The 24,021-nt window shown below is 67.6% G+C and overlaps 1 protein-coding gene across 1 annotated transcript in view; it reads left to right on the top strand.

Annotated features, from left to right (window-relative positions):
- The window catches only part of CROCC2 (ciliary rootlet coiled-coil, rootletin family member 2), an 83,075-nt gene that overhangs the window by 3,385 nt on the left and 55,669 nt on the right, over positions 1-24,021 (top strand). Inside the window, exons 2-15 of the mRNA XM_066281150.1 lie at positions 5,001-5,151; positions 6,401-6,549; positions 8,581-8,687; positions 11,818-11,983; positions 16,023-16,129; positions 16,668-16,868; positions 18,486-18,582; positions 18,656-18,745; positions 18,845-19,042; positions 19,219-19,418; positions 20,894-21,079; positions 22,519-22,663; positions 22,940-23,077; positions 23,380-23,514. Coding sequence (XP_066137247.1) covers positions 5,001-5,151; positions 6,401-6,549; positions 8,581-8,687; positions 11,818-11,983; positions 16,023-16,129; positions 16,668-16,868; positions 18,486-18,582; positions 18,656-18,745; positions 18,845-19,042; positions 19,219-19,418; positions 20,894-21,079; positions 22,519-22,663; positions 22,940-23,077; positions 23,380-23,514 — 2,070 coding nt within the window. The remainder of the gene's footprint in view (positions 1-5,000; positions 5,152-6,400; positions 6,550-8,580; positions 8,688-11,817; positions 11,984-16,022; positions 16,130-16,667; positions 16,869-18,485; positions 18,583-18,655; positions 18,746-18,844; positions 19,043-19,218; positions 19,419-20,893; positions 21,080-22,518; positions 22,664-22,939; positions 23,078-23,379; positions 23,515-24,021) is intronic.

Here is a 24,021-nt window from a genome sequence, read left to right as displayed (position 1 = left end):
TCAGCCACCTCCTCCAGGAAGCCTGTGTGGGCACTGGGGACCCAGAAGCAGACGGATCCACAGGGTCATTGCCCTCCCCAGAGTTCCTTGTTTTGAGTCATTTTGCAGTTGATGATTTATACCTTAGGCTTGGTTTTTCAGTCATTCGTGTAATGACCTAGCCGAGCCCGTGGTGTGCCAGGCATCAGTCATGCTAGGGGCTGGGCTGGGCTGGGGAGGCCCAGAGATGAATGAGAAGTTGTCCCCCTCGCCCCCAATGCCTGGGTCCAGGCCTGGCCCAGATCTCTTCTTTATTATTAGTTGAGCACCAAACTGCCACCCCCAAGAAGCATGACCCTGCCCCAGGGCTCCGGGTCTCAATGAGAGATCTGAACTGAGCTGGCCTGAGACACAGCAAGGCGGGGCCAGGTGCCCCCCCCACCCCCCCAGACACAGAGGAGCTCTTTCTCCTGAGGAAATGGAGCCTGGCCGGCGGCCACCCCAGTCCAGGGCTTTCTCTGCAGCAGCCAAGCTGCAGAAGATGGCAAGCGGGCGTCCGGTGGCCGGCTTGGCGGGAGGCCCTGTCCTCAGATGTGTGCCACAAGCTGTGCCCACCCTGGCGAGGGCCAGAGCCGTCCCCTGGGGCGCAGGGGAGGCCTGTGGGTGTGCCGCTGTGGGAAGGCTCTGGGGGCTCTGAGCGGGCAGAGGGAGGAGGACGGCAGGCAGTGGGCTGGGGCTCTGAGCGGGCAGAGGGAGGAGGACGGCAGGCAGGCTCTGGGGCTCTGAGCGGGCAGAGGGAGGAGGACGGCAGGCAGTGGGCTGGGGCTCTGAGCGGGCAGAGGGAGGAGGACGGCGGGCAGTGGGCTGGGGCTCTGAGCGGGCAGAGGGAGGAGGACGGCGGGCAGTGGGCTGGGGCTCTGAGCGGGCAGAGGGAAGAGGACGGCGGGCAGGCTCTGGGGCTCTGAGCGGGCAGAGGGAGGAGGACGGCAGGCAGGCTCTGGGGCTCTGAGCGGGCAGAGGGAGGAGGACGGCAGGCAGTGGGCTGGGGTGGGCCGCAGGCTGCCCCGTGCCTCTGCGTGAGCTCAGGAGGGTGCCCCAGGGGAGGACACCTGAGGCCAGTGTGCGCCTGCTGGGTCCTGATCTCTGCCACGGGAGGGACACTGGCTCAGTCACCACCATAGAGGGCATCGGGGGGCCCCGTGACCCCAACAACACTCTCACTTGTGAAAGCGTGGCCTTGGGACTTCCTCACCTGCAAAGTGATGGCCACACTGCCCTTTTGGGTCAAGAGGATGGTTATGCGGATGTCTGCTGAGGAGCCTTGAGTGGTGAGAGTCCTGCCTGGCTCCTCTGATGCAGTCACACGGGTCCCTTCCCCATTGGGCAGAGCCGGTGCCTCCAGACTGCTAGAGCCCAGCGGGCATGGCCTCCTGCAACGCCCCTCGCAGCCACACGGTGGCACTGTTGGACACGCCCTGTCCACCAGCCAGGGGCCCAGGCCCGCCTTCTCCCAACAGACACTGTGACTCCGCCTGGGTCCTGGTTGAGTTGGGGTCATCCGCTGGATGCAGCCTCTCTCAGAGTGATTTTAAACTGAGGCCTGGTGTCCCTCTCTGCCGGCACTGGGCTTGCCTGGACCACCCAGGGCAAGGGTCTCCCTAGGGTCTGGGTGAGGGGCAGCCTCGTCTTCCTGTCCCAAAGTCACTGGGCTGCTTTGTGGAATCCATCCTCCTATCCCCTGGGGACCAGGACATCTGCTGCCCCTCCCTGTGCCCCTAGCAACCTCACTCAGGGGGTTCGATGCTGGTCATCAGCAAGTGGGAATGGTCAATGGCTGTGACTTCCATTTCTGACCTACAGCCCACCTGTCTCCTCCTGTCCTGTCTGTGAAAATGTGGGGGGGCCCCAGAGACTCCACACTGCACCCTCCATAGAGCTGTGGGGGAAAGGGACCCTCTGGGACACCCCCCCTTCCACTCACACACACACCCATGGTCATAGATGAGGGCACAACAAGGCTGGGGGCATGTGACACACCCACTGTCACACGGTGCACCAGCAGGGCAGGGCAGGGCAGGGCCCCTAGCCCCATTCTCTTAATGGAGCCCTGCTCTGGTGCAGGGTGGGGCTGGGAGGGGCGCCCCTGTCTCTCCAGGCGGAGTCTCTCCCTGTCCACAGCCACCATGGGCAGGGGCAGCAGTGATGTTCCTCCGAGCCTGGGCTCTGCCTCTGGTGCTGGGCCCGCGGGTGCCACGCAGAGCCGCGACCTCCACGCCCCTAGCCCTTAGCGCAGAGGAGCGCAGGAGGGGGTGCAGGGGAGGGGCAAGGAAGGGGGCGGGGCGTCCCGTGAGTCCCCTATCTCTGGGGAGCCTGACGTCTAGCCCCAGTGTCCCCACCGGCCACTCAGTGCTCTGTAGGGGCTCCTTGAAGTCTCCCGGTGTGCTGCCCTCCAGGGCTGTAAAGGGGTTTCCCCGGCCCCTAGGAGTGGAGGACGTGACCCCGCCAGGGTGGGGACTGGGAGCCCCTCTGCCAGCGCAGAAGAGGCGGCCAACGGCAGGTCAGGTCCGGTCCGAACCGTGAAGCCGGACCAGCCAGAGGCAGAGCCCCCAAACCCTGCGGCCCCTCTCCCCGCCCCCGCCCCCCACCCCCCCCCCCCACCCCCACCCCCACCCCCACCCCCACCCCCACCCCCACCCGCGCTGTTTCCGCGGGGCGGGGCTGCCTCACACCCACGGCCCGAGCGCCTTCTCCGTGCCGCCCCCCGCTGCGCCCCCTCCGCTCCAGCTGGGCCGCGGCCCGTCGCAGGCACCCGGCCACAGCTGGAATCCATTAGGCCCCAGCGCCTCTGGGGACGCCTCGGCTAATAAGTGACCCTCTGTAAATGTTAGGAATGAGTCAAGTTTAGGCCGCGCTGCTTGCCTTCCCGTTAGCGGGTGGCGCCGCGGATGCCCGGGGGAGCGGAGGGGGCCGGGCGGCAGGCCAGGGGCAGAGCGGCCTTCCTGGCCGGGGAGGGAGCGCTTCCTGGACGCGCCTCGTCCCTGCCGGCCCCCCGGCTGGCTCTCGCCACCCCGCTGAGCCTCAGTTTCCCCTGCGTGCACAGGGAGGGTTCAGGGAAGGCCGTGGCTGGTCCCCACCCCCACCCCACCCCGCCCCCACACGCCTTTCCTCCAAAGAGGGCAGGAGAGGCTGCTGGTGGTCTTGGCACCGGGTCCTGCCTGGCCCAGAGGAGTAGCAGGCACGTCCTCCCCTGCCCCCCAAGGGAGGCTGCTCTGACGCCCACCCAGAGGAGGGCTGGAGGGGGTCATGTGCGGGTGAGGGGGGAGGTCTTGAGGGAAGGTGTCTCCCCAAGACCTCCCAGGGGACTAAAATTCAAACGCGGGTAAAAAGTAAGGCTCCAGCCTGAAGCGAGGCTGGGACCCAGGGGACCAGGACCTGGGTTCTCACTGCTCCAGACCTTTGTCCAGTGGCTGCCGTCCCTGGGCTGCCGTTGGGGGTCAGGACGGGGCTCACCAGGTGTCATGCAAGAGCCAGGCTTTGGAGGGGGGGCTCTGGCTGTCTGGTCCTGAGAAGGGACAGGACCGGGGGGCGTTTGAGGTGGAAGATCCAGGCTGGTGCCTCAGGAGAAAGGGGCAGGGTGAGAATGAACCAGGGCCACCAGGCGGGGATGCAGGAGGGCGCTCGGGAAGCCCCCTGCCCCTCCCAGCCCGAGCGTGGGGATCAGAGCCCAGCAAAAGGGTCTAGACTTGCAAAGGTCTCAGGGATTGCTGGGAAGAAATCGGAGGAGGGGGAGGACAGGGGGCTCCCCAGAGTCACTCTCCAGGACCCTGGGTCAGGGGGGAGATTTGGGGGGGATTACGGGGTAGGGGGAGCACCCTGTGGCTCTGAGGGGTCCCAGGGAGGGAGGTCCCAGAGGAGAGGGTGTCTGGGCACATGGTGACGAGTGTGGTAAGTCTGGGACTTGTGGAGGGGGCTGACAGAGGACCCTGGTTTGCCACTCTGGAGAGTCACTGAGAGTGGACAATCGTGCCTGGAACCCCTGGGCATCATCTGGTCGCCTTTAGTATGGAATTCACAGCCTTAGAATCAGACATGCTGAGCGGCAGGGCGATGGCGAGCCCTGTCTTACTCCTGGGTGACCATACCGGGCTGAGTCCCTCAAGTCCAGAGGCTCCCTGCTGGTTTGAAATGGTCGTCCCCCCCCCCCCCACAAAAGGCACTCGGTCCTTCCCACAGTCAGCACCACAATTAGACCCCAAAAAGCCGCCCCCCACCCTGGGCAGCTCCAGGCCAGGCTCTCCCCCCCCACCCCGTGCCCTCGTGTGGTGTAAAGAATCCGCAGGCCAGGGCCGAGGGTCAGCACCGAGTCTGAGACCCCCCAGGACCTGAGTTTCCGGCCTACTCCAGGCCTGTCTGACCACCTCTCCCCAGGCAGGTGAGCGGCTCTGGAGGCTGGGAAGGAAGGCCAGCTCACTCTCCTCCCAGGGCCCGCGGATGCCTGGTTCCAGGGAGGAGGGGGCTGGAGCCTCTGGCCTGAAACCAGCCATCTGTCCCTCTCCCACTCCCCCCCCTCCACTGGGGGTTTCAAGCCCGTCCTTGGCAGCTCCCGCCGTGGACATTGTGACTCCCTGCTGTAGTCGGGTGGGAGGCTGGGGGCTCTGAGGACCACGGGAGGGGCACCAGCCTCCCAGCACCCTTGCAGAGCTGCACCCAGCCGTGCGGAGGGCCGGGCACGGTGAGGACTTGGCCAGTTGTCCTGGGACGGTTCTTTTCCACGTTTCCTCACTGATGTGCCCAGCGGTGCTGGGACAGGCAGGGCGTCACCCTCTCTGTCCAGCTGGAGAAAGCAGGGCACGTGTCCTGGGTGACCTCAGCCTTGCCCAGTCCTCTCCAGGGCATTCTACTGGCATGGGGGAGTCCCTGGTCCCTCACCCACCCCTCCACTAACTCCCCTGGGCTCACATGGAGACCTGGCAGGTGCCCAGGGGCCCGACTGCCCCAGGTGTCCGGCGGCTGTTTTCCAGAGGCTGGAGGACACCGTCCTGAGCCCCATGGCCAGCAGAGAGGACCGAGGCCTGACCGTGCGTGGGGAAGGCCGGGAGGCCTCGCCCACCCCCTTGCCTGCCCGCATCCGTGAGATCGTGGCTGGCAGCCTGGGCCAGGAGCCCCCCCCAGGTGAAGGGAGTGTGGGGGAGGGGCTGGCACCAGGGGGGGAGGGGCTTCCCAGGCTTTAGCTGGAGTCCACCCTCAGGGAGCCACGGCCTCACAGTCCCATCACTGACCTGTCACCTTCCAGTGTGAAGGGCCACAGTCCACCTTCAGGGAGCCACGGCCTCACAGTCCCCTGGCCGGGCCCCTCACTGACCTGTCACCTTCCACTGTGAAGGGCCACAGAACCACACCCTCCCACAGGGTGGTGGGGGGCGCACGTGTCCACAGCCACACCGTCCTGACCACAAGGCCACCGGGACCTTTCTGAGCCAGTGCCGCATCAGAGTCTGTGTCACACCTGTGACCGCCGATCCTGATTCTGTTCCCCATTTGTTTCTCATTGGGTGGGTGAGAACACTGGTGGGTGACACTCAGGAAGTGCAGATGGTGATCAGCTCCCCCCACCCCCACCCCAGAGCCTTGCTCCCCCAGCCCCACGGCCCCCCGCCCCCCCAGGGGCCTCCTCGCTGTCACGCTCCTCAGGAACTGGCTGCCAGGCTGGGTGTCTGCCACGGGGCCGCCCAGCGGTCCCCGCCTGGCCCAGGGCGTACTCATGACTTCGAGGCAGTCCAATCCCACCCCCACACCCCCTGTGTGCGTGGTTCCCGGGACCCCCTGTGTCCTGAGGGTCTGTCCCGCCCCCTGAAGGAGTGGGGAGCTCGCCGTGTGTGTCTGTGCCTCAGGAAAGAGAGAGACCACGTGTGGTTAGAAAAGCAACTCATTATTCAAGGATGGGATCTGGTTACACTGAATCAGCAGTTCCCACTGCTTCCCTGGGGCAGGGGCACCCCCACTCCGCTGTAGCTGGTTTGGGGCTCACCCTGGGCACAGGTCGGTATTTGCGGAAAGGGGGTTGATAAAAGGCAGAGAGGCTGAGAACATGCCGTCCACCCCCCACCCCCGCCCCGCACACCCGGGTCCCCAGTGCAGACCAGCCCGCCCACAGTGCCACCGTGGGGACAGGGTGCTAGGGCGAGGCAGGGGCCCAGGCTGGCCAGCCCGCCCGCAGTGCCACCGTGGGGACAGGGTGCTAGGGTGAGGCAGGGGCCCAGGCTGGCCAGCCCGCCCGCAGTGCCACCGTGGGGACAGGGTGCTAGGGTGAGGCAGGGGCCCAGGCTGGCCAGCCCGCCCGCAGTGCCACCGTGGGGACAGGGTGCTAGGGTGAGGCAGGGGCCCAGGCTGGCCCCCAGCCTGACCTGCGCCGTGCCTGCAGGGGTGCAGGAGCCACCGGGCGCCATGGCCCACGCGCAGGAGGAGAGCGAGCTCCTGCAGGACGAGCTGTCTCGGCTGGAGCACCTGCTGGCCCAGGTGGGCGCTGAGCGGGATGAGCTGGCCAGCAGGTACCATGCGGTCAGCGACCGGGTGAGTGGGCACGGTGGGCACGTGGTGAGCCAGAGGGTGGCAGCCTGGCCCAGGGGGAAGCCGTCACCCATAGGGACTGACGGTTGGACCAACGGGCCATCAGCGAGTCTTCAGTGGTGGGTCAGCCACACAGTTCAGACCCTTGGCGACAGTGGGGAAACTGAGGCTGAGGAGGTGGAGGTGAGGACAGGATGGTGCCCAGCTGCTCAGACACACAGCCTAGCTAAGGCTCTGCTCTGTGCCCGCCTGTCCGGGAGCCCTGTGGGGGCGGCCTGGTCAGTCTTGACCGCTGGCCCGGTGCCAGCACACAGCCAGCACCTGCCCAAGCGGGAGGGAAGCACATGGAAGGAACTGAGCCCCTTGGAGCCGCGCAGAGGAGTTGGCCCCAGTGCTCAGCCCCAGCCCACCCCTTCCCAACAGCTGAGGAACAGCTGTGACCTCGGCCCTGGGTCCTCCGTCCCCTGTGCCTTCCAGGGTGACCAGCCAGCTGCATGCAGCAAGAGGCCTCTGTGGTCATAAAGTGTGGGGTGGGAGCCCCCACTGTGTATGTGGAGAAACCGTGGACAGACAGAGGTGAAGCCGTGTGCTCGGTGCCCCTCCCCCGTGTCTGCTGCTCTTCACCCCCCCCACGCCCCCCACTCCGGCCCCGTGAGAGGGGCCTGGCCCACAGTGTGGGGCGCTCAGAGGTCCTGCTAGGTCAGCCCAGCTCCCTGCTTTGCTGCCTTCAGAGCCCCCCTTGCTCTATGGGGCAGGACAAACAACCCCCCCTTCCAGGGGAGGAAACAGAGGCTCAGAGTGGTCCTGAGTTGCCCAGGGCCATGCTGCCATGATTGGGGCTGAGACCACCACCGTCACCGGTGCTTTATGTTAAGTGCAGGGGGGGGGTGGAGTGCCCTGTGCCCCGACCCCCACACTGTGGACACCATTCTCATGGTCGCCTGCACCCCCAGTGGCCCTGGGCAGGGCTGTGCGGTGAGCGTCCTTCTCACAGGGACCGAGGGGGCAGCTCTCACACTCGGGGAGCTGGCCCGCCCTCCCAAGGCCATGTGCGTGTGGCCTGCTGGCCCGGGCCTGGGGGGTTCCTAGCACAGGGCGGGGAGATGATGGGAATGGGCCGGTGGGAACGGAGGCCGCAGAAATCCTGCAGACAGAGCAGTAAACCTCGTGAGTCAGACGTGAACCCGCGGACCCGGCATCTTGGCCCCCGCCAGCTCCCTCGTGCCGAGCCAGAGGGGCCGAGCCTCTCCCCAGCTCCTCAGGCGGGCGGAGGTCGGGGTGCCAGTGTCCCTGTATCCTGATGTCTCCACCCCGGGGCGGCCCCTGCCCCAGCCCTCAGATTCATCCGAGACTTCTGGCTCCCCCTCTCTCCTCCAGCGGTGGCTGAAGAGGGGATGCTCACCTCCCCGCACACCCAGCCCCAAGTCTCTAGGTCAGGCCACAGGGGTGGCCTCTAGCTCTCCTGGCCTTTCTCCCTCTCAGCCCCCCCTCCAGCCTGCCTGCAGGGCCTGAGTTGCCTCCCGCGACACCCCAGAGTGTGCTCTGAGTCAGCACATGGTGGAGAACCAGGTCCCCCTCAGGCCCCCCAAGGTTCCCTCTGCTCAGGCTCTGGGGCCCACCGGGCCCATACATGCTGGCGTGGTCCCTGCCCACCTGCTGGGCGAGGCCCTTCGAGCAGGAGGAGGAAAGCCTGGGCAGGCGGGCAGCTGGGCGATGGACCCCACACTCACTCACTCCTCTGGAAGGTGACCCCAGTCTTGCTCTGCACTTGGCCTCCTGCCCCTTTATGTGGCCAATCCAGACCCCGGTGGCCACCCCCTGAGCCGGCCACACGCTCTCGGCCCAGGGGCAGGGTGTGGACCCCACCCACCTGACCTATGACCTGTCGTGTGGAGGGGCCTGAGCTTGCCCAGACCCCACCTGACCCCAGCCTGACCCCAGCACCTGCGGGGCGCCCCAGGGAGCCCTCTTCTCCACCTTGGGGGGCTCTGTGCGGAAGCTGCCCTGCCTGGTGGTGGTGAGTGCTCCCTCCAGCTGCAGGCCCGGCTGGAGACCACTGAGAACCGGCTGCGGAGGTCAGAGCTGGAGCACAGCGTGGACCTGCGGGAGGCACTCGGCCGTCTGGAGGCCGCGGAGCAGAGGTGAGGCCGGGCGGGCACAGCCACCTGTCGGGGCTGCGAGGGGCTTAGCTGTCACCCCAAGACGCAGCAGACCCCACTGTGCCTCGGGGCTGTGGGCCAACCTCTTCCCCACAACGGCTCTTGGTCGAATACGCCTGTAGGAGTCAGCTGTGGGCCAGTGGAGGGAGGGGTCAGAGCAGGGTGGGGAGTGGGATGCGGCCAACCCCAAGTGCTGTGGGTGGCTCTGGGAAGCGAGGAGGGTGCCGGGAAGCCGTTTGGAAACTAGTTTCAAAGTGGGGGATAACCCAGGAGGCTCACGCCCCAGAGGCAGGTGGGAGCAGCAAAATGTCCTGGGTGGGTCGGGCGTCGCTGTGGGGCAGGCACACAGAGGACCTCCCTGTCCCCACCTGCCCCGGGCGTCCCCGTGGGGCAGGCACACAGAGGACCTCCCTGTCCCCACCTGCCCCGGGCGTCCCCGTGGGTCAGGCACAGAGGACCTCCCTGTCCCCACCTGCCCCGGGCGTCCCCGTGGGGCAGGCACACAGAGGACCTCCCTGTCCCCACCTGCCCCGGGCGTCCCCGTGGGGCAGGCACACAGAGGACCCCCCTGTCCCCACCTGCCCCGGGCGTCCCTGTGGGTCAGGCACAGAGGACCTCCCTGTCCCCACCTGCCCCGGGCGTCCCCGTGGGGCAGGCACACAGAGGACCTCCCTGTCCCCACCTGCCCCGGGCATCCCCGTGGGTCAGGCACACAGAGGACCCCCCCTGTCCCCACCTGCCCCGGGCGTCCCCGTGGGTCGGGCACACAGAGGACCTCCCTGTCCCCACCTGCCCCGGGCGTCCCCGTGGGTCGGGCACACAGAGGACCTCCCTGTCCCCACCTGCCCCGGGCGTCCCCGTGGGTCGGGCACACAGAGGACCTCCCTGTCCCCACCTGCCCTGGGCGTCCCCGTGGGTCGGGCACACAGAGGACCTCCCTGTCCCCACCTGCCCCGGGCGTCCCCGTGGGTCGGGCACACAGAGGACCTCCCTGTCCCCACCTGCCCCGGGCGTCCCTGTGGGGCAGGCACACAGAGGACCCCCCTGTCCCCACCTGCCCCGGGCGTCCCTGTGGGTCAGGCACAGAGGACCTCCCTGTCCCCACCTGCCCCGGGCGTCCCCGTGGGTCGGGCACACAGAGGACCTCCCTGTCCCCACCTGCCCCGGGCGTCCCCGTGGGGCAGGCACACAGAGGACCCCCCTGTCCCCACCTGCCCCGGGCGTCCCTGTGGGTCAGGCACAGAGGACCTCCCTGTCCCCACCTGCCCCGGGCGTCCCCGTGGGTCGGGCACACAGAGGACCCCCCTGTCCCCACCTGCCCCAGGCGTCCCCGTGGGGCAGGCACACAGAGGACCTCCCTGTCCCCACCTGCCCCGGGCGTCCCCGTGGGTCGGGCACACAGAGGACCTCCCTGTCCCCACCTGCCCCGGGCGTCCCCGTGGGTCGGGCACACAGAGGACCTCCCTGTCCCCACCTGCCCCGGGCGTCCCCGTGGGTCGGGCACACAGAGGACCTCCCTGTCCCCACCTGCCCCGGGCATCCCCGTGGGTCGGGCACACAGAGGACCTCCCTGTCCCCACCTGCCCCGGGCGTCCCCGTGGGTCGGGCACACAGAGGACCTCCCTGTCCCCACCTGCCCCGGGCGTCCCCGTGGGACGGGCACACAGAGGACCTCCCTGTCCCCACCTGCCCCGGGCGTCCCCGTGGGTCGGGCACACAGAGGACCTCCCTGTCCCCACCTGCCCCGGGCGTCCCCGTGGGTCGGGCACACAGAGGACCTCCCTGTCCCCACCTGCCCCGGGCGTCCCCGTGGGTCGGGCACACAGAGGACCTCCCTGTCCCCACCTGCCCCGGGCATCCCCGTGGGTCGGGCACACAGAGGACCTCCCTGTCCCCACCTGCCCCGGGCGTCCCCGTGGGTCGGGCACACAGAGGACCTCCCTGTCCCCACCTGCCCCGGGCGTCCCCGTGGGACGGGCACACAGAGGACCTCCCTGTCCCCACCTGCCCCGGGCGTCCCCGTGGGTCGGGCACACAGAGGACCTCCCTGTCCCCACCTGCCCCGGGCGTCCCCGTGGGTCAGGCACAGAGGACCGCCCTGTCCCCACCTGCCCCGGGCGTCCCTGTGGGGCAGGCACACAGAGGACCCCCCTGTCCCCACCTGCCCCGGGCGTCCCTGTGGGTCGGGCACACAGAGGACCTCCCTGTCCCCACCTGCCCCGGGCGTCCCCGTGGGTCGGGCACACAGAGGACCCCCCCTGTCCCCACCTGCCCCGGGCGTCCCCGTGGGTCAGGCACACAGAGGACCCCCCCTGTCCCCACCTGCCCCGGGCGTCCCCGTGGGTCGGGCACACAGAGGACCTCCCTGTCCCCACCTGCCCCGGGCGTCCCCGTGGGTCAGGCACACAGAGGACCCCCCCTGTCCCCACCTGCCCCGGGCGTCCCCGTGGGTCAGGCACAGAGGACCCCCCTGTCCCCACCTGCCCCGGGCGTCCCCGTGGGTCAGGCACAGAGGACCTCCCTGTCCCCACCTGCCCCGGGCGTCCCCGTGGGGCAGGCACACAGAGGACCCCCCTGTCCCCACCTGCCCCGGGCGTCCCCGTGGGTCGGGCACACAGAGGACCTCCCTGTCCCCACCTGCCCCGGGCGTCCCCGTGGGTCAGGCACAGAGGACCCCCCTGTCCCCACCTGCCCCGGGCGTCCCCGTGGGGCAGGCACACAGAGGACCTCCCTGTCCTCACCTGCCCGGCTGCAGGGCCCGCACCCCCCCTCTGGCCCTGGTACCCTCAGCCCGGGCTCCCGCCCCTGCCCCTGACCCTCCTGCTTGTCTTGGCGGGGTTCACCTTTGCACCCAGGATTGAGGAGCCGACCACAGGTGTGGGGACAGAGCCAGGAAAGCTCAGAGCAGGAGGAGGAGGGGGCCAGGGTGGCACCCAGATGCTGGCCTCAGTTTGGGGACCGCTGGGGACCGACCATGGATGGCCGGTGCTGCTTAGGGGCGTGCAGAGAGCTGCACCCCCCGAGCTGGGGTCAGCCGGGCCCCGCCGCCGGTTCAGGGCTGGGTCGCAGGGGCTGCCCGCCCACGCCACACCGCCACTTCCTGCGTCCCCAGGAGCACCAGCCTCTCCCAGGTGAACACCCTTCTGCGGGAGCAGTTGGGACAGATGAAGAAGGCCAACGAGTCGCTGGCCGAGGAGCTGGCCAGGACGACGGACAGTGTGCTCCGCCTGAGGGGGGAGCTGGAGCGGAGGGAGGCTCAGCGCTGGACCGAGAGACAGGTGCGCCTTCCGCCCCTGCCCGCCGGGGGACACACCTGGTCTGGTGCCCGCGGCTGCTGGTGGGGGCGGGCAGCGGGGACCAGAACAAGGGGAGCTGGCTTCAGCGGTGCTTCTCCCAGGGAGCACGGTGCTGGCCCCCTGCCACACCATGTCCCTGCTCCGGTTGGCCACAGCCGTCTGTGAAATGGGGGACCTCAGGGTGAGGGGACCCCACCACTTGAGAGAAGGAGGACAGGACTCAGAAGCCAGACCTGGAAAACAGGGACGGGCTGCGTCCTGACTCCGGAGCACCCTGGCTTTCCGGGGAGAGCAGGAGGTCTCTGGAGGCTCCCCTCCTGGTCAGACTGCAGCACACGGCGCCGTGCCCCAGAACATGGGGCCGTCGGCCTCAGCCTCAGTGGGCGGGGGAGGCTGTGTTCCTCGTCACGGGCAGTCAAGAGAGCAGGACTTGCAGCTGGAGGAGGGGTTCGTGTCTGAGATGGATTGTGCGCCCACGCCCTGCGGTCACATCGTCCCTGGAGCTGGGGACAGGTCCGAGGTGGTGCGGGGCTGGTGTTTGAGGGTCTTTCCTTTCCCTGGTCCTTGAGACCGACCAGGTCTCACTGGCTGGCAGGGGCGCCCTCCCAGCACCCCAAAGATGCCCCTCTGTCTCTGGCTTCCAGCCCTTTTGACCCTCACCGAGTCCTGGGGGCCGGCAGCCTGCCCACTCGCTCTGGCTGCAGGGGGTGGGGGGCTCAGCTCTGACCACTGCTGTGCGGCTTCTCCAGGCCGTGTCTGTGTGGAGATGGCTGTCTGTCCCGCTCACGCGTCTCAGGCCCCGGTCTCCTGTCTCTGCAAAGTGGGTATCACACTGGCACTGCGCCCTCCCCGGGCCAGGCGGGCCAGGCCTGCCCGCACTCTCTTCCTGCTTCTGAGCCGCCCGCGCAGGCTTTCCTCGTCTTGTCCGGCTCCGTAGTCTAGAGCAGGGGTCCCCAAACTACGGCCCGCGGGCCGCATGCGGCCCCCTGAGGCCATTTATCGGCCCCGCCGCACTTCCAGAAGAGGCACCTCTTTCATTGGTGGTCAGTGAGAGGAGCATAGTTCCCATTGAAATACTGGTCAGATTGTTGATTTAAATTTACTTATTCTTTATTTTCAATATTGTATTTGTTCCCATTTTGTTTTTTTACTTTAAAATAAGATATGTGCAGTGTGCCTAGGGATTTGTTCATAGTTTTTTTTATAGTCCGGCCCTCCAACGGTCTGAGGGACAGTGAACTGGCCCCCTGTGTAAAAAGTTTGGGGACCCCCGGTCTAGAGGATTCCTCCAAACCTGCCTTCCTGGCCGTGTTTTCTCTTCCGGTGTCCAGTCTGTTACCCTCGACCACTAGGCTCACCTGCCAAGTGCTGTGTGTTTCATCCTTAAGCATTCTGGTGGGTTCGTCCCCAGTTGTCGAGCCTGCCGTGCGGTGCGTTCTGGGGGTAAATACACAGTGAGGACATTCCGTGTGTCATCTGTGTCTGACTCCAGAGCTTCTTCTGCGAGGCCTGCCTCCCTGTCTCTGCCGGGTCTCCGTCACACGCTTGGTGTCCTGTTCTTGGCAGACTTCTTTCTTCTTGCCTCCCTCCCTTCCTCCCTCCCTCTGTCCATCCCTCCCTCCTTCCCTCCTCTCCTTCCTTTCTCTCTCTCTTCCCCTCCCTCCCTCTCTCTCTTCTTTCTTTTTTTCTTTCAACTAAGACCTGCGTATTTTCCTAGAAACTCTGAAAGTTCTTTGACACAGGGGATGAAGGTAGTACCTTCCAGAGAGGATTCTATTGGCTTCTGCCAGGTGCCTACAGGTGCTGACAGTCTTTGGGACCACACCGAAGTTAATTTTCAGCTTGGGTGTTTTGAAAGCACCCCCATTAGGTGAATTCAGGCTGAAAACTAGATAAAGGTCCCCAACACCAGCTCAGGGGTACCCCTAGGCAGCACTGACCTCATCACCGCCCAGAGGGGCCCCTGGTGACACCATCAGAGTGGAGGTTAGGGTTTCAATATATGAATTTGGGGGATACAAGCATTCTGTCCATTGTGTGTGGACACGTGTGCGTGCGTGTGTGCATGTGTGTGTGCGTGCATTCTAGCTCACTCTCGAGTTCACTCTGGTCTAGCACACCTTACATAGATTGCTACTTGGGGGTGTCACTTCTCTATGCGAGTAGATGCCCCCTTTGGGTGGCCCTGGGGGCCCCCTCTCTCCCCTGAGGCCTTGTGGTCAGGAAATGTGTCTGAGTGGCTCCGTTTGGCACAAGTTGCCTCTGTTCCTCTGACCTTACCGGTCACTGGCCCGCGTGCTCCGCACCACATGGGCCAGCCCAGCCCCGAGGTCCAGCCGTGTGGCGTCTGGAATCTGTGGTGTGTAGGCGTGTCCCCGTGCAGGCCGGTCTGAGCAGCTGCTCCTGCACTTACCAGGCGAACGGCTCGTCCCACACGTACACAGAGGGCCCTCGAGCCAGGCGCTAAGGGACGCGCCCCACAAGGCACCCAGCAAAGTGTTTTGGGCCAATGGGGAGGGCAAATCTCAGACACAAGGTCAGGGCAGGGGGATCCACAGAGGCTTGTCCAGACGGAGGATGAGACCAGCTGACCATGAGGGCACTCAGTCAGAACCACGCTGGAGGGCGATGCAGCCGTGTCAGGCCCGGGAAGCACTGGGCACCTTGGTGAGCCCTCCAGGGTCCCTGGAGTCAGCGCTCATCCCGGACACGGGGCCTGGGGGAGGGTGCGGAGACTCAGAGCTCTGGCTCCAACAGTTCCCCACAAGGCTGGTGCTGCAACCACACCCTGTCCCGCCTTGCAACCACACCCTGTCCCGCCCTGCAACCACGCCCTGTGCCACCCTGCAACCACACCCTGTCCCGCCCTGCAACCACACCCTCTCCCGCCCTGCAACCACGCCCTGTCACGCCCTGCAACCACGCCCTGTCCCGCCCTGCAACCACACCCTGTCCCGCCCTGCAACCACACCCTGTCCCGCCCTGCAACCACACCCTGTCCCACCCTGCAACCACGCCCTGTCCCGCCCTGCAACCACGCCCTGTCCCGCCCTGCAACCACACCCTGTCCCGCCCTGCAACCACACCCTCTCCCGCCCTGCAACCACACCCTCTCCCGCCCTGCAACCACACCCTGTCCCGCCCTGCAACCACGCCCTGTGCCACCCTGCAACCACACCCTGTCCCGCCCTGCAACCACGCCCTGTGCCACCCTGCAACCACACCCTGTCCCGCCCTGCAACCACACCCTGTCCCGCCCTGCAACCACACCCTGTCCCGCCCTGCAACCACGCCCTGTGCCACCCTGCAACCACACCCTGTCCCGCCCTGCAACCACACCCTGTCCCGCCCTGCAACCACGCCCTGTGCCACCCTGCAACCACACCCTGTCCCGCCCTGCAACCACACCCTGTCCCGCCCTGCAACCACACCCTGTCCTGCCCTGCAACCACGCCCTGTCCCGCCCTGCAACCACACCCTGTCCCACTCGTCCCAGGTCTTCGCCTGTGCCCTCCCCTCCTCCGCCCCACCATGGCCGCTGCCCTCGCCTGCAGCCCCAAGTCGCTCCGCCGTGTCTCACGGTGATGTCCCCGCCACCCCGTGAGCTCTGAGTGGCTTTTTCCCTCGGCACCAACAAGGGCCAGGCCGCCCGGTGGGTATCTGAGGAGCCCTCCAGAGTAAGAGCTGCCCTCAGTCCATGAGGAGGAGGCAGAGCCTGTTGCCCACGCCGGGAGGCGGGAGCTGAGAGGGCTGCAGACCTGGCCGCACCCCAGCTGGGGGCCAGGCCGAGTGGGTCCTGGTGTGGGCAGGAGCTGGGTGCGGTCCCCTGCGCAGGTCCTCAGAGGGTAGCAGGTTCACACTGCTGTGGAACACAAGCCCTCGCCTGCAGGATGCCGTCGGGGTCGGGTCTGGCCCAGGGCAGCCGCCCCCGGAGGAGGTTGTGGGAGAGAGAGGGTCGCAGGCTCCTCACCTCTCAGGCCAAGACCTTCATCTGGGTCGGACTCGGGCCCCTTCCTTTCAGACCCGCCGTGCACGCCTGGGGGAGCAGCCCCGGGACCTCCTGCGCCTGTGGAGGCAGGTGACGGCCCTCCGAGCACACCTGGCTGAGCTGCGATCGGCCTCTGAGAGGTGAGGCGGCTGCCCTTCAGCCTCGGGGAGCAGGGGCCCAGGCACGGGTCCCAGGCTGCTCCTGTGGGCGCGGCTCACAAGCCCCTCCCCCAGCCCTGCTGGGCCTCGGTGGGCTCCCAGCTGGAGCGAGGGCCGGAGGAAGGGACAGAAGAGCACAGAAGGACAGAGGGAGGGAGGGAGGGAGGAGCTACAGGAGTGCAGCCTCCGGTCCCTCTGGTCCTTGCCGGCCCCTCTCGGCTCTGTCCTGGGTGACCTGGGTACACATCAGCAATCAGCACCCCGTTTGCACACAAGGACACTGGGCTCAGGGGTGCAAGGCCTCTAGGGCTTTGCCCAGCCCCTACCCAGGCTGTGACACGGGGACAATCGACGCACACTGGGGGCCTCTCCTGAAGTTGGGGTGAGGGGCCCCACTGAGGGCAGAGAGCTGGACTGACATGTCCAGACCCCTGCCCTCCCAGCCCGCGTGGGGCCTCCTGGACCCTGAACCCAGACCGGTCCTGAGGCTCAGCGGTGGGGGGGTGCTGCCTCGCCCCAGGGGCCTCGCTGACATGCGGGCAGACACAGCCAGGACCGCCCGGCGCCTGCACACGGCCTGCCTGAACCTCGACGCCAATCTGCGGCTGTCGGCCAGCCACGCGGCAGGCGCCCGTCCGGAACAGCAGCTGCGGGACAAGGTGCGGGAGATGCTGCAGCTGCAGGGCCGCTGGCACGCAGAGAAGCTGGCGCTGCAGGCCAGGTGGGTGCCGGGCCGGTGACCGCACGGCGGAGGTCGGCATGGCGGAGGGGAGGGCAGGCCGCGTCCCCACAGCTGGGGCTCCCAGCGCGGGCGGTTGTCACTCCAGTGGCCACGTGACATTCCCGCGGTGGAAGGGCCCAAACTTCTCACTCCGCCCTGGAGGCCAAAGTTAGAGCCCCCCCACTCAGAGGGCCTCCACGGACACCTGCTGTGGACACACATGGACACACGTGGACACTGCCGTGGACACTGCCGTGGACACACGTGGACACTGCCATGGACACTGTCGTGGACACACGTGGGCACTGCCGTGGACACACGTGGACACCTGCCGTGGACACATGTGGACACTACCGTGGACACATGTGGACACTGCCGTGGACACCTGCCGTGGACACCTGCCGTGGACACACGTGGACACTGCTGTGGACACATGTGGACACACATGGACTGTCCTCATGGCTGGTTCTTGGAAGTGGAATTTTCAGGCCTAAAATCACATCCTTCTGGGACACGCACTTGCTCTGGGGTCAACCATTTAGGGAGCAGAGGCAGGCGGACGGGCTGGGCCCCAATGGGGTCCGTGAGCCCCAGAGGAAGCGAGAGGTTCTGCACACAGGACCCACGTCTGGGACTCAAAGTCTGTTTCCCTCACAGCAGAAAACAGGGAGCTATCGCCCCACAAAGGCCATGGGGCACGAGTCCATAGCACCTGGGGGCCCAGGGCTCACATGGCCACGGACACCAGACAGGCTGACAAGATGGAGTCTGAGAGGGTCAGGGGCCTGGAGCATGTGGGGTGTGAGGGACCCAGCCCATCCTGCTGGGGCAGCACCCTGGGCCTGAGCAGATTCTCTGGGGCCATGGGAAAGGAGACCCAGGTGCCCAGGGGAGGCGGGGTGGGTCTGGGGAAGGAAGAGACAGTAATGTCATCACTGTCTGATGACAGCAGAGGCCATTCAGGCTGAGCCGCAGCTGGGCAAAGGCCCAGAGTGGGCACTGCATCTGCCGGGCCCCAAGGACGGGCAAGACCTCGGGATCCACTGGCCATGAGGCCGGTGAGCTGAGTCAGGGTCAGCATGGGGGCCTTGGATGCTGACCTTGGGGTCTGCCCTTGACTCACTGGATAGCAGGAGCCACTGAAGGTTCTAGAGTAGGAGAGAGAGGCCCAGGGCCAATCGGAGAGATGTGGTCAGTGTCCATGGCCCACCATACCACAAGAGCCTGGGTCCAGCCAGGGTGACACCAGGGCCCACCAGCCGGGGCTCTGGGTCCAGCCAGGGTGACACCAGGGCCCACCAGCCGGGGCTCTGGGTCCAGCCAGGGTGACGTCGGGGCCCATCCATGTGGGTCCAGCCAGGGTGACGTCGGGGCCTACCCGTGCCCGGGGCTCTGGGTCCAGCCAGGGTGACGTCGGGGCCTACCCGTGCCCGGGGCTCTGGGTCCAGCCAGGGTGACGTCAGCGCCCACCAGCCAGGGTGACGTCGGGGCCCACCCGTGCCCGGGGCTCTGGGTCCAGCCAGGGTGACGCCAGGGCCCACCAGCCGGGGTGATGTCAGGGCCCACCCGTGCCCTGGGCTCTGGGCTCCACGCTGACCACCGTGCCCCTTTCTACAGCCTCACGGAGCAGACGCTCCTCGTGGAGAAGCTCACAGAGCAAAACCTGAAGAAGGGCAGAGCCATCGCCTCCCTGAGGGCGGACGTTCAGAGACTGGTGCGTGGGCTGGGAGGGGCGGCTCTGGGCAGGGGCGTGTGTGCCTTGCTGAGGGGTCCGCCCCCGGCTGCAGGAGGCCCGGCGCAGTGGAAGCTGGCTGGCCGCGGACGAGGCCGTGGACGAGGCGGAGTCCCTGCGGCGTGTCTTGAGCATCATCACTGAGGTGCAGGCCGCTGGGTCCTGGGGGGTCCAGCTGACACCGGGACGGTCTGGGAGGTCCCTGCTGGGCAGGGGCCTTTAGTGCTCTCCCTGCACCATGAAGGTGGCCCAGGCGGACTTGGGGTGCCCGGCGCTGGCGTGGAGCAGCAGCACTGACAGGAAGGGTCCGCTGAGGAGCCCCCCACGCACCTCGTCCCCGCACAGGGGCACATCCCCACCACGGGTCCTCTCCCCGGCCGTGCTGGACCCCGCTCTGCGGGCTGTGCAGGCCGCCATCGAGAGGCGGCGGCAGCAGGAGCAGGTGGGCCCCCCACGCGCAGGTGGACCCTGGTCCCCACGGAGACACAGGCGGGCCGCCAGGGGCCGCCACGGGGCCTGCCCTGAGCCCAGGGGCCCAGGGAGGGGGTCCGTCCCGAGTGCATCCTCTCCGGGGTCTGTGGCCAGAGGGGGCTCACGCCACGCCTCGCCCCCCGGCAGGAGCTGCGTGTGCAGCTGGAGTCCTCGCAGGCGGTGGCGGCCGGGCTGCAGGAGCAGCTGTCCGAGCGGCAGCGGGAACTGCGGGCCGTCCGGAGGCTCCTGCAGGAGCAGAAGCAGGAGCGCGAGGACCTGCTGGACAGGCTGGAGGCGCAGAGCCGGGAGGCGCAGCGCTGCAGGGCGGCCAGCGAGCTCCTGGGAAGGTGGCTGACCGGGGCGCTGGGCGGGGTGGGCCGGCCTGGTCAGGGCTGGAGGAGAAGGCCGTGCTCCCTGCGCCTCACCCCCGGCCAGCACGGAGCCCCTGTCCCCTCCTCTGGGCCCGTCTGGGCTGCGTCTCTGCGGGACCACCTTCCCACCCCTCCGTGGCTCCCCAGGGTCTCTGCACCCAGCCGGCGTCCACACTCCCCTTCCCTGAGCAGGCTGCCCCTCCCTCCTCTGCCCGGGCCCCCAGGGCGCATGGGGGGCTCCTCCACCCTTCAGAAATGGCCCATCACACCCCCTGTCCCCCTCCTGCTGTCCACTGAGGGGCCGTGTGCCCCTCCTGGGTCCTCTGGGTGTGGCAACCACGGCTCAGTGGGCACTTCTGTGCATGTGATGCCACCCTAAGGTCACTGGGGGGGAGGGACTAAGAATCCCCAAGACCCACAGTCCTGAGTGGGAGGCTCAGCGGGGCTTCCTCACTCCCCACACGGCCAGAGCCGGACACAGGAGCCGGCCGGGGGCTCCCGAGATCGAGTGGGTGTGTCTGGTGCTCCAGAAGGCTTGATGCAGGGGTGGGGGCAGGAGCAGAACCTCCCCCTCCCCCCACACACCCCGGTGTCCTGACTGGGTGACCCAACTGTGTGCTCCGCGCCTCAGTGCCGGACAGGGGTCCGAGGGAAACTTGGGCCCAGTCCCCCCTTGATTGCTCCGTGGGGAGGGGTGAGGAGGTGGCAGCGGTCAGCTCAGCCCGGCCCTGCACGTGGGGGTCGGGGGGCTCAGTGGGGAGACAGGGAAGAGGTGGGGGTGCTGTGTACCAGGGTGGTGGGTGGGGGCCACCCACCCCACCCAGGGACAAGCTGCAGCGTCCTGGGGACACGTGGGCAGGCCTGGGGGCAGATTGAAGGGGCATTTGGGAAATGGGGCCTCAGGGGCCAGGGCCGGAGGCTGCGGCTGAGGGTCGAGTCCCTGGTTGAGGGGGACATGTGGCAGGGACTCTGAGTGGAGGGCCAGTGCTGAGCCCAGCTCCGCACGGGGGCCACTGTCAGGACAGGACAGGTGAGCAGCACATGCAGGTGTGGAGCTGGGGAGGGCAGAGGTGGAGAGGGGGCCTTCCTTCCAGCACGTTCTGCAGGGCCTGGCGGGCCGGGCCTGCGGGCGGCAGATGGCTGAGCACAGGGGACACAGCAGAAGCAACAGCCCCAGTGTTTTAAGGACAGACTCCCACAGGGTCACCAAGAGGGGACGAGCCAGCTGGCCACCCCACCGTGCAGGCCGGCCTGGGGGCTGGAGGTGGCTAGATCGTCCTTGTCCCTCCCTACACGTCCCTGAGCTCCTGTCCCCGGCTGGCCGACACCTGGCCCCACCCTGCCCCGTGCCCTCACCCCTCCTGGCAATGGGCTGAGGCTGGACTGTGCCCCCTGCGGGGTGCCCGCTCCCTCCCCCGGTGCTGCCCCAACCTCGGCCTCCCTGCTCCCAGAGAGAAGAAGGCTCTGGAGGTGGAGGCGGAGGAGCTGAGGGCCAAGGGGGACGAGTGGGACGTGGACAGGCGGAGGCTGGAGGCCGAGAACGCGGAGCTGCAGCAGAGCCTCCTGCTCCGGACGCAGCAGCAGCGAGAGGAGCTGGCGCAGCAGGGCGGGCGTGGCCGCTGGGCACTGGAGACCAGGTGGGCTGGGCAGCCCTGAGCTTTGGCCGGCTTGGGCGGCCACCAGGGCCCTCGGTGTGCTCACCCCCTGAGGGGCCCCTTCCTCATCGCAGCCTCGTCTCAGGGAGGGGGGCGCCCAATGAGAAAGCAGGGCTCACAGGCTGTCCAGTTCCCCCAGGCCGGGACATTGTACCGACACCCACCCAGCCTCTCTGCCCAGTGCCCACCTCAGCAAACCCACCACCCCGGACCCTGGAGTGGGGGTGCCCCCAGTGTGCACACGCCTCACCCATGCAGGCCCACTGAGCGTGGACAGACAGCCCCACCCCGGACCCTGGAGTGGGGGTGCCCCCAGTGTGCACACACGCCGCCCCCATGCGGGTCCACTGAGCGTGGACAGAGAGTCCCAGCCCGGACCCTGGAGTGGGGGTGCCCCCAGTGTGCACATGCCTCACCCATGCGGGTCCACTGAACGTGGACAGACAGCCCCACCCCGGACCCTGGAGTGGGGTGCCCCCAGTGTGCACACACGCCGCCCCCATGCAGGTCCACTGAGCGTGGACAGAGAGTCCCAGCCCGGACCCTGGAGTGGGGGTGCCCCCAGTGTGCACACGCCTCACCCATGCGGGTCCACTGAACGTGGACAGACAGCCCCACCCCGGACCCTGGAGTGGGGGTGCCCCCAGTGTGTGTGCACACACGCCTCACCCATGCGGGTCCACTGAGTGTGGACAGACAGCCCCACCCCGGACCCTGGAGTGGGGGTGCCCCCAGTGTGTGTGCACACACGCCTCACCCATGCGGGTCCACTGAGTGTGGACAGACAGCCCCACCCCGGACCCTGGAGTGGGGGTGCCCCCAGTGTGCACACACGCCGCCCCCAAGCGGGTCCACTGAGCGTGGACAGACAGTCCCAGCCCGGACCCTGGAGTGGGGGTGCCCCCAGCGTGTGTGCACACGCCTCACCCATGCGGGTCCACTGAGCGTGGACAGAGAGTCCCCAGCCCGGACCCTGGAGTGGGGGTGCCCCCAGTGTGCACACGCCTCACCCATGCGGGTCCACTGAGTGTGGACAGACAGTCCCAGCCCGGACCCTGGAGTGGGGGTGCCCCCAGCGTGTGTGCACACGCCTCACCCATGCGGGTCCACTGAGCGTGGACAGAGAGTCCCCACCCCGGACCCTGGAGTGGGGGTGCCCCCAGTGTGTGCACACGCCTCACCCATGCGGGTCCACTGAGCGTGGACAGTCCCACCCCAGCTGGGAAACAGTCCTGGTTTGGATTGGATGCCGCCCTGTGGACCCACCAAGTTCAGGCCTCCAGGGTGACCCCGGGCACCTGCAGGGCTCCCTGGGCTTGGAGGGAGGTGCAAGCAGCCACACTGCCCACTGGCTCTTGGGAGGTGGCCCGTCTTGCCCTGAGCCGACCTCATTTCTTCTGCCTCCGATGTGGGGGCCTCAGCCAAGGACGCCTGGAGCAGCTGGAAGACAAGGTCTCAGGGCTCAAGAAGGAGCTGGCGTCGGCCCGGGAGGCGCTGACCACTGCCCGGCTGGAGAGGGACGTTCTGGACAGCGAGAGGGAGGCCCTGCGTGGCACCCTGGCCCGGGTACGCCCTGTGCCCTCTGCCTCCCACTGCCCACACCTCTCCCATCGGGCAACCCTGTCCCCTCTCCTGGCCGCAGCCTTAGTACCTAGAGGCCGCCGTCTACCCCAGAGGCCTCCCCACGCTGAGCCTTCCACCCAGACCTCCAGCTTGCATGCCTCCCTGACGGGGAGCTCACTCTCACTGAGGGCTCCACCTGGGAGAGAGCTCCACCCGTGAACCTGAAGGTCCCTCCCTGGCATCCCTCTCGGGGTGACCACTGCCCTCCCCCTTCTCTAGGCTGAGTGCAGCGAGGCTGACCTGGAGCTGCTTGTGAGCCAGCTGACGTCAGAGGGGGCGCAGCAAAGGGACTCCTTGGCCAAGATGGCCGCCCTGATGGAGGGTCTGGCTCAGGACAAAGGCACACTGACCCACTTGGTCCTGCAGGTAAGGCAGGGGCCCAGGTGGGCGGCCCGTGGTCTGAGCCTCACATTCCCGAGGGTGGCCGTGGGACTGGGCTCTAGCTCAGGTCTCTGAGCCCAGGACCATTCTTGTACCCACCTTTCCATGCCCGGACTGAGCACAGATTTGGGGGGAAGGGGCCCGCATGGACAGGGAGCCTGCTGGGCCTAGCCACGCCCACAGAGCAGTCCAGGGAGGGGCGGTCGGCCCACGGGGGCACGGGTGTGTGGGCATGGCCTGGACACTGACCCTCCCCCTCCCCTGGGCAGCTGCAGCAGGAGCGGGACCAGTTGCGGGAGCAGGCAGGCGCCCGGGAGCGGCTGGCGCGGCTGGAGCAGCAGCTGGACCAGGTGGACGGGCAGGTGGCCCAGCTTGGGCATGAGAGGGCCCAGCTGCAGGAGCAAGTGGACCAGGTGAGGAGTCTGCAGGGCCACCCTCCTGTCTGGGGTGTGGACGGGTCACACGTCACCTTGCCGTGCCACACTGGCTCAGGACGTCAGCCCAGTGCTTGCTAACAGCAGCCCTGACCGGCCTGGCGGTGTGCAATGGCAGGTTCCCTGTGCTGTGGGGTCAGAGACAGGGACGGGGGCAGGTAGGCACAGAAGGGTCGTTCTGTCATGTCTCAGGACCCAGGGGCTGGGCCGGGCCCCTCACCAGGGGTCAGAGACAGGGACGGGGGCAGGTAGGCACAGAAGGGTCGTTCTGTCATGTCTCAGGACCCAGGGGCTGGGCCGGGCCCCTCACCAGGGGTCAGAGACAGGGACGGGGGCAGGTAGGCACAGAAGGGTCGTTCTGTCATGTCTCAGGATCCAGGGGCTGGGCCGGGCCCCTCACCAGGGGTCAGAGACAGGGACGGGGGCAGGTAGGCACAGAAGGGTCGTTCTGTCATGTCTCAGGACCCAGGGGCTGGGCCGGGCCCC

Source organism: Saccopteryx bilineata, chromosome 5, assembly GCF_036850765.1.
Source record: "Saccopteryx bilineata isolate mSacBil1 chromosome 5, mSacBil1_pri_phased_curated, whole genome shotgun sequence".
NCBI classification, from domain to species: Eukaryota; Metazoa; Chordata; class Mammalia; order Chiroptera; family Emballonuridae; genus Saccopteryx; species Saccopteryx bilineata.
This window is presented reverse-complemented; position numbering and strand designations above follow the sequence as displayed.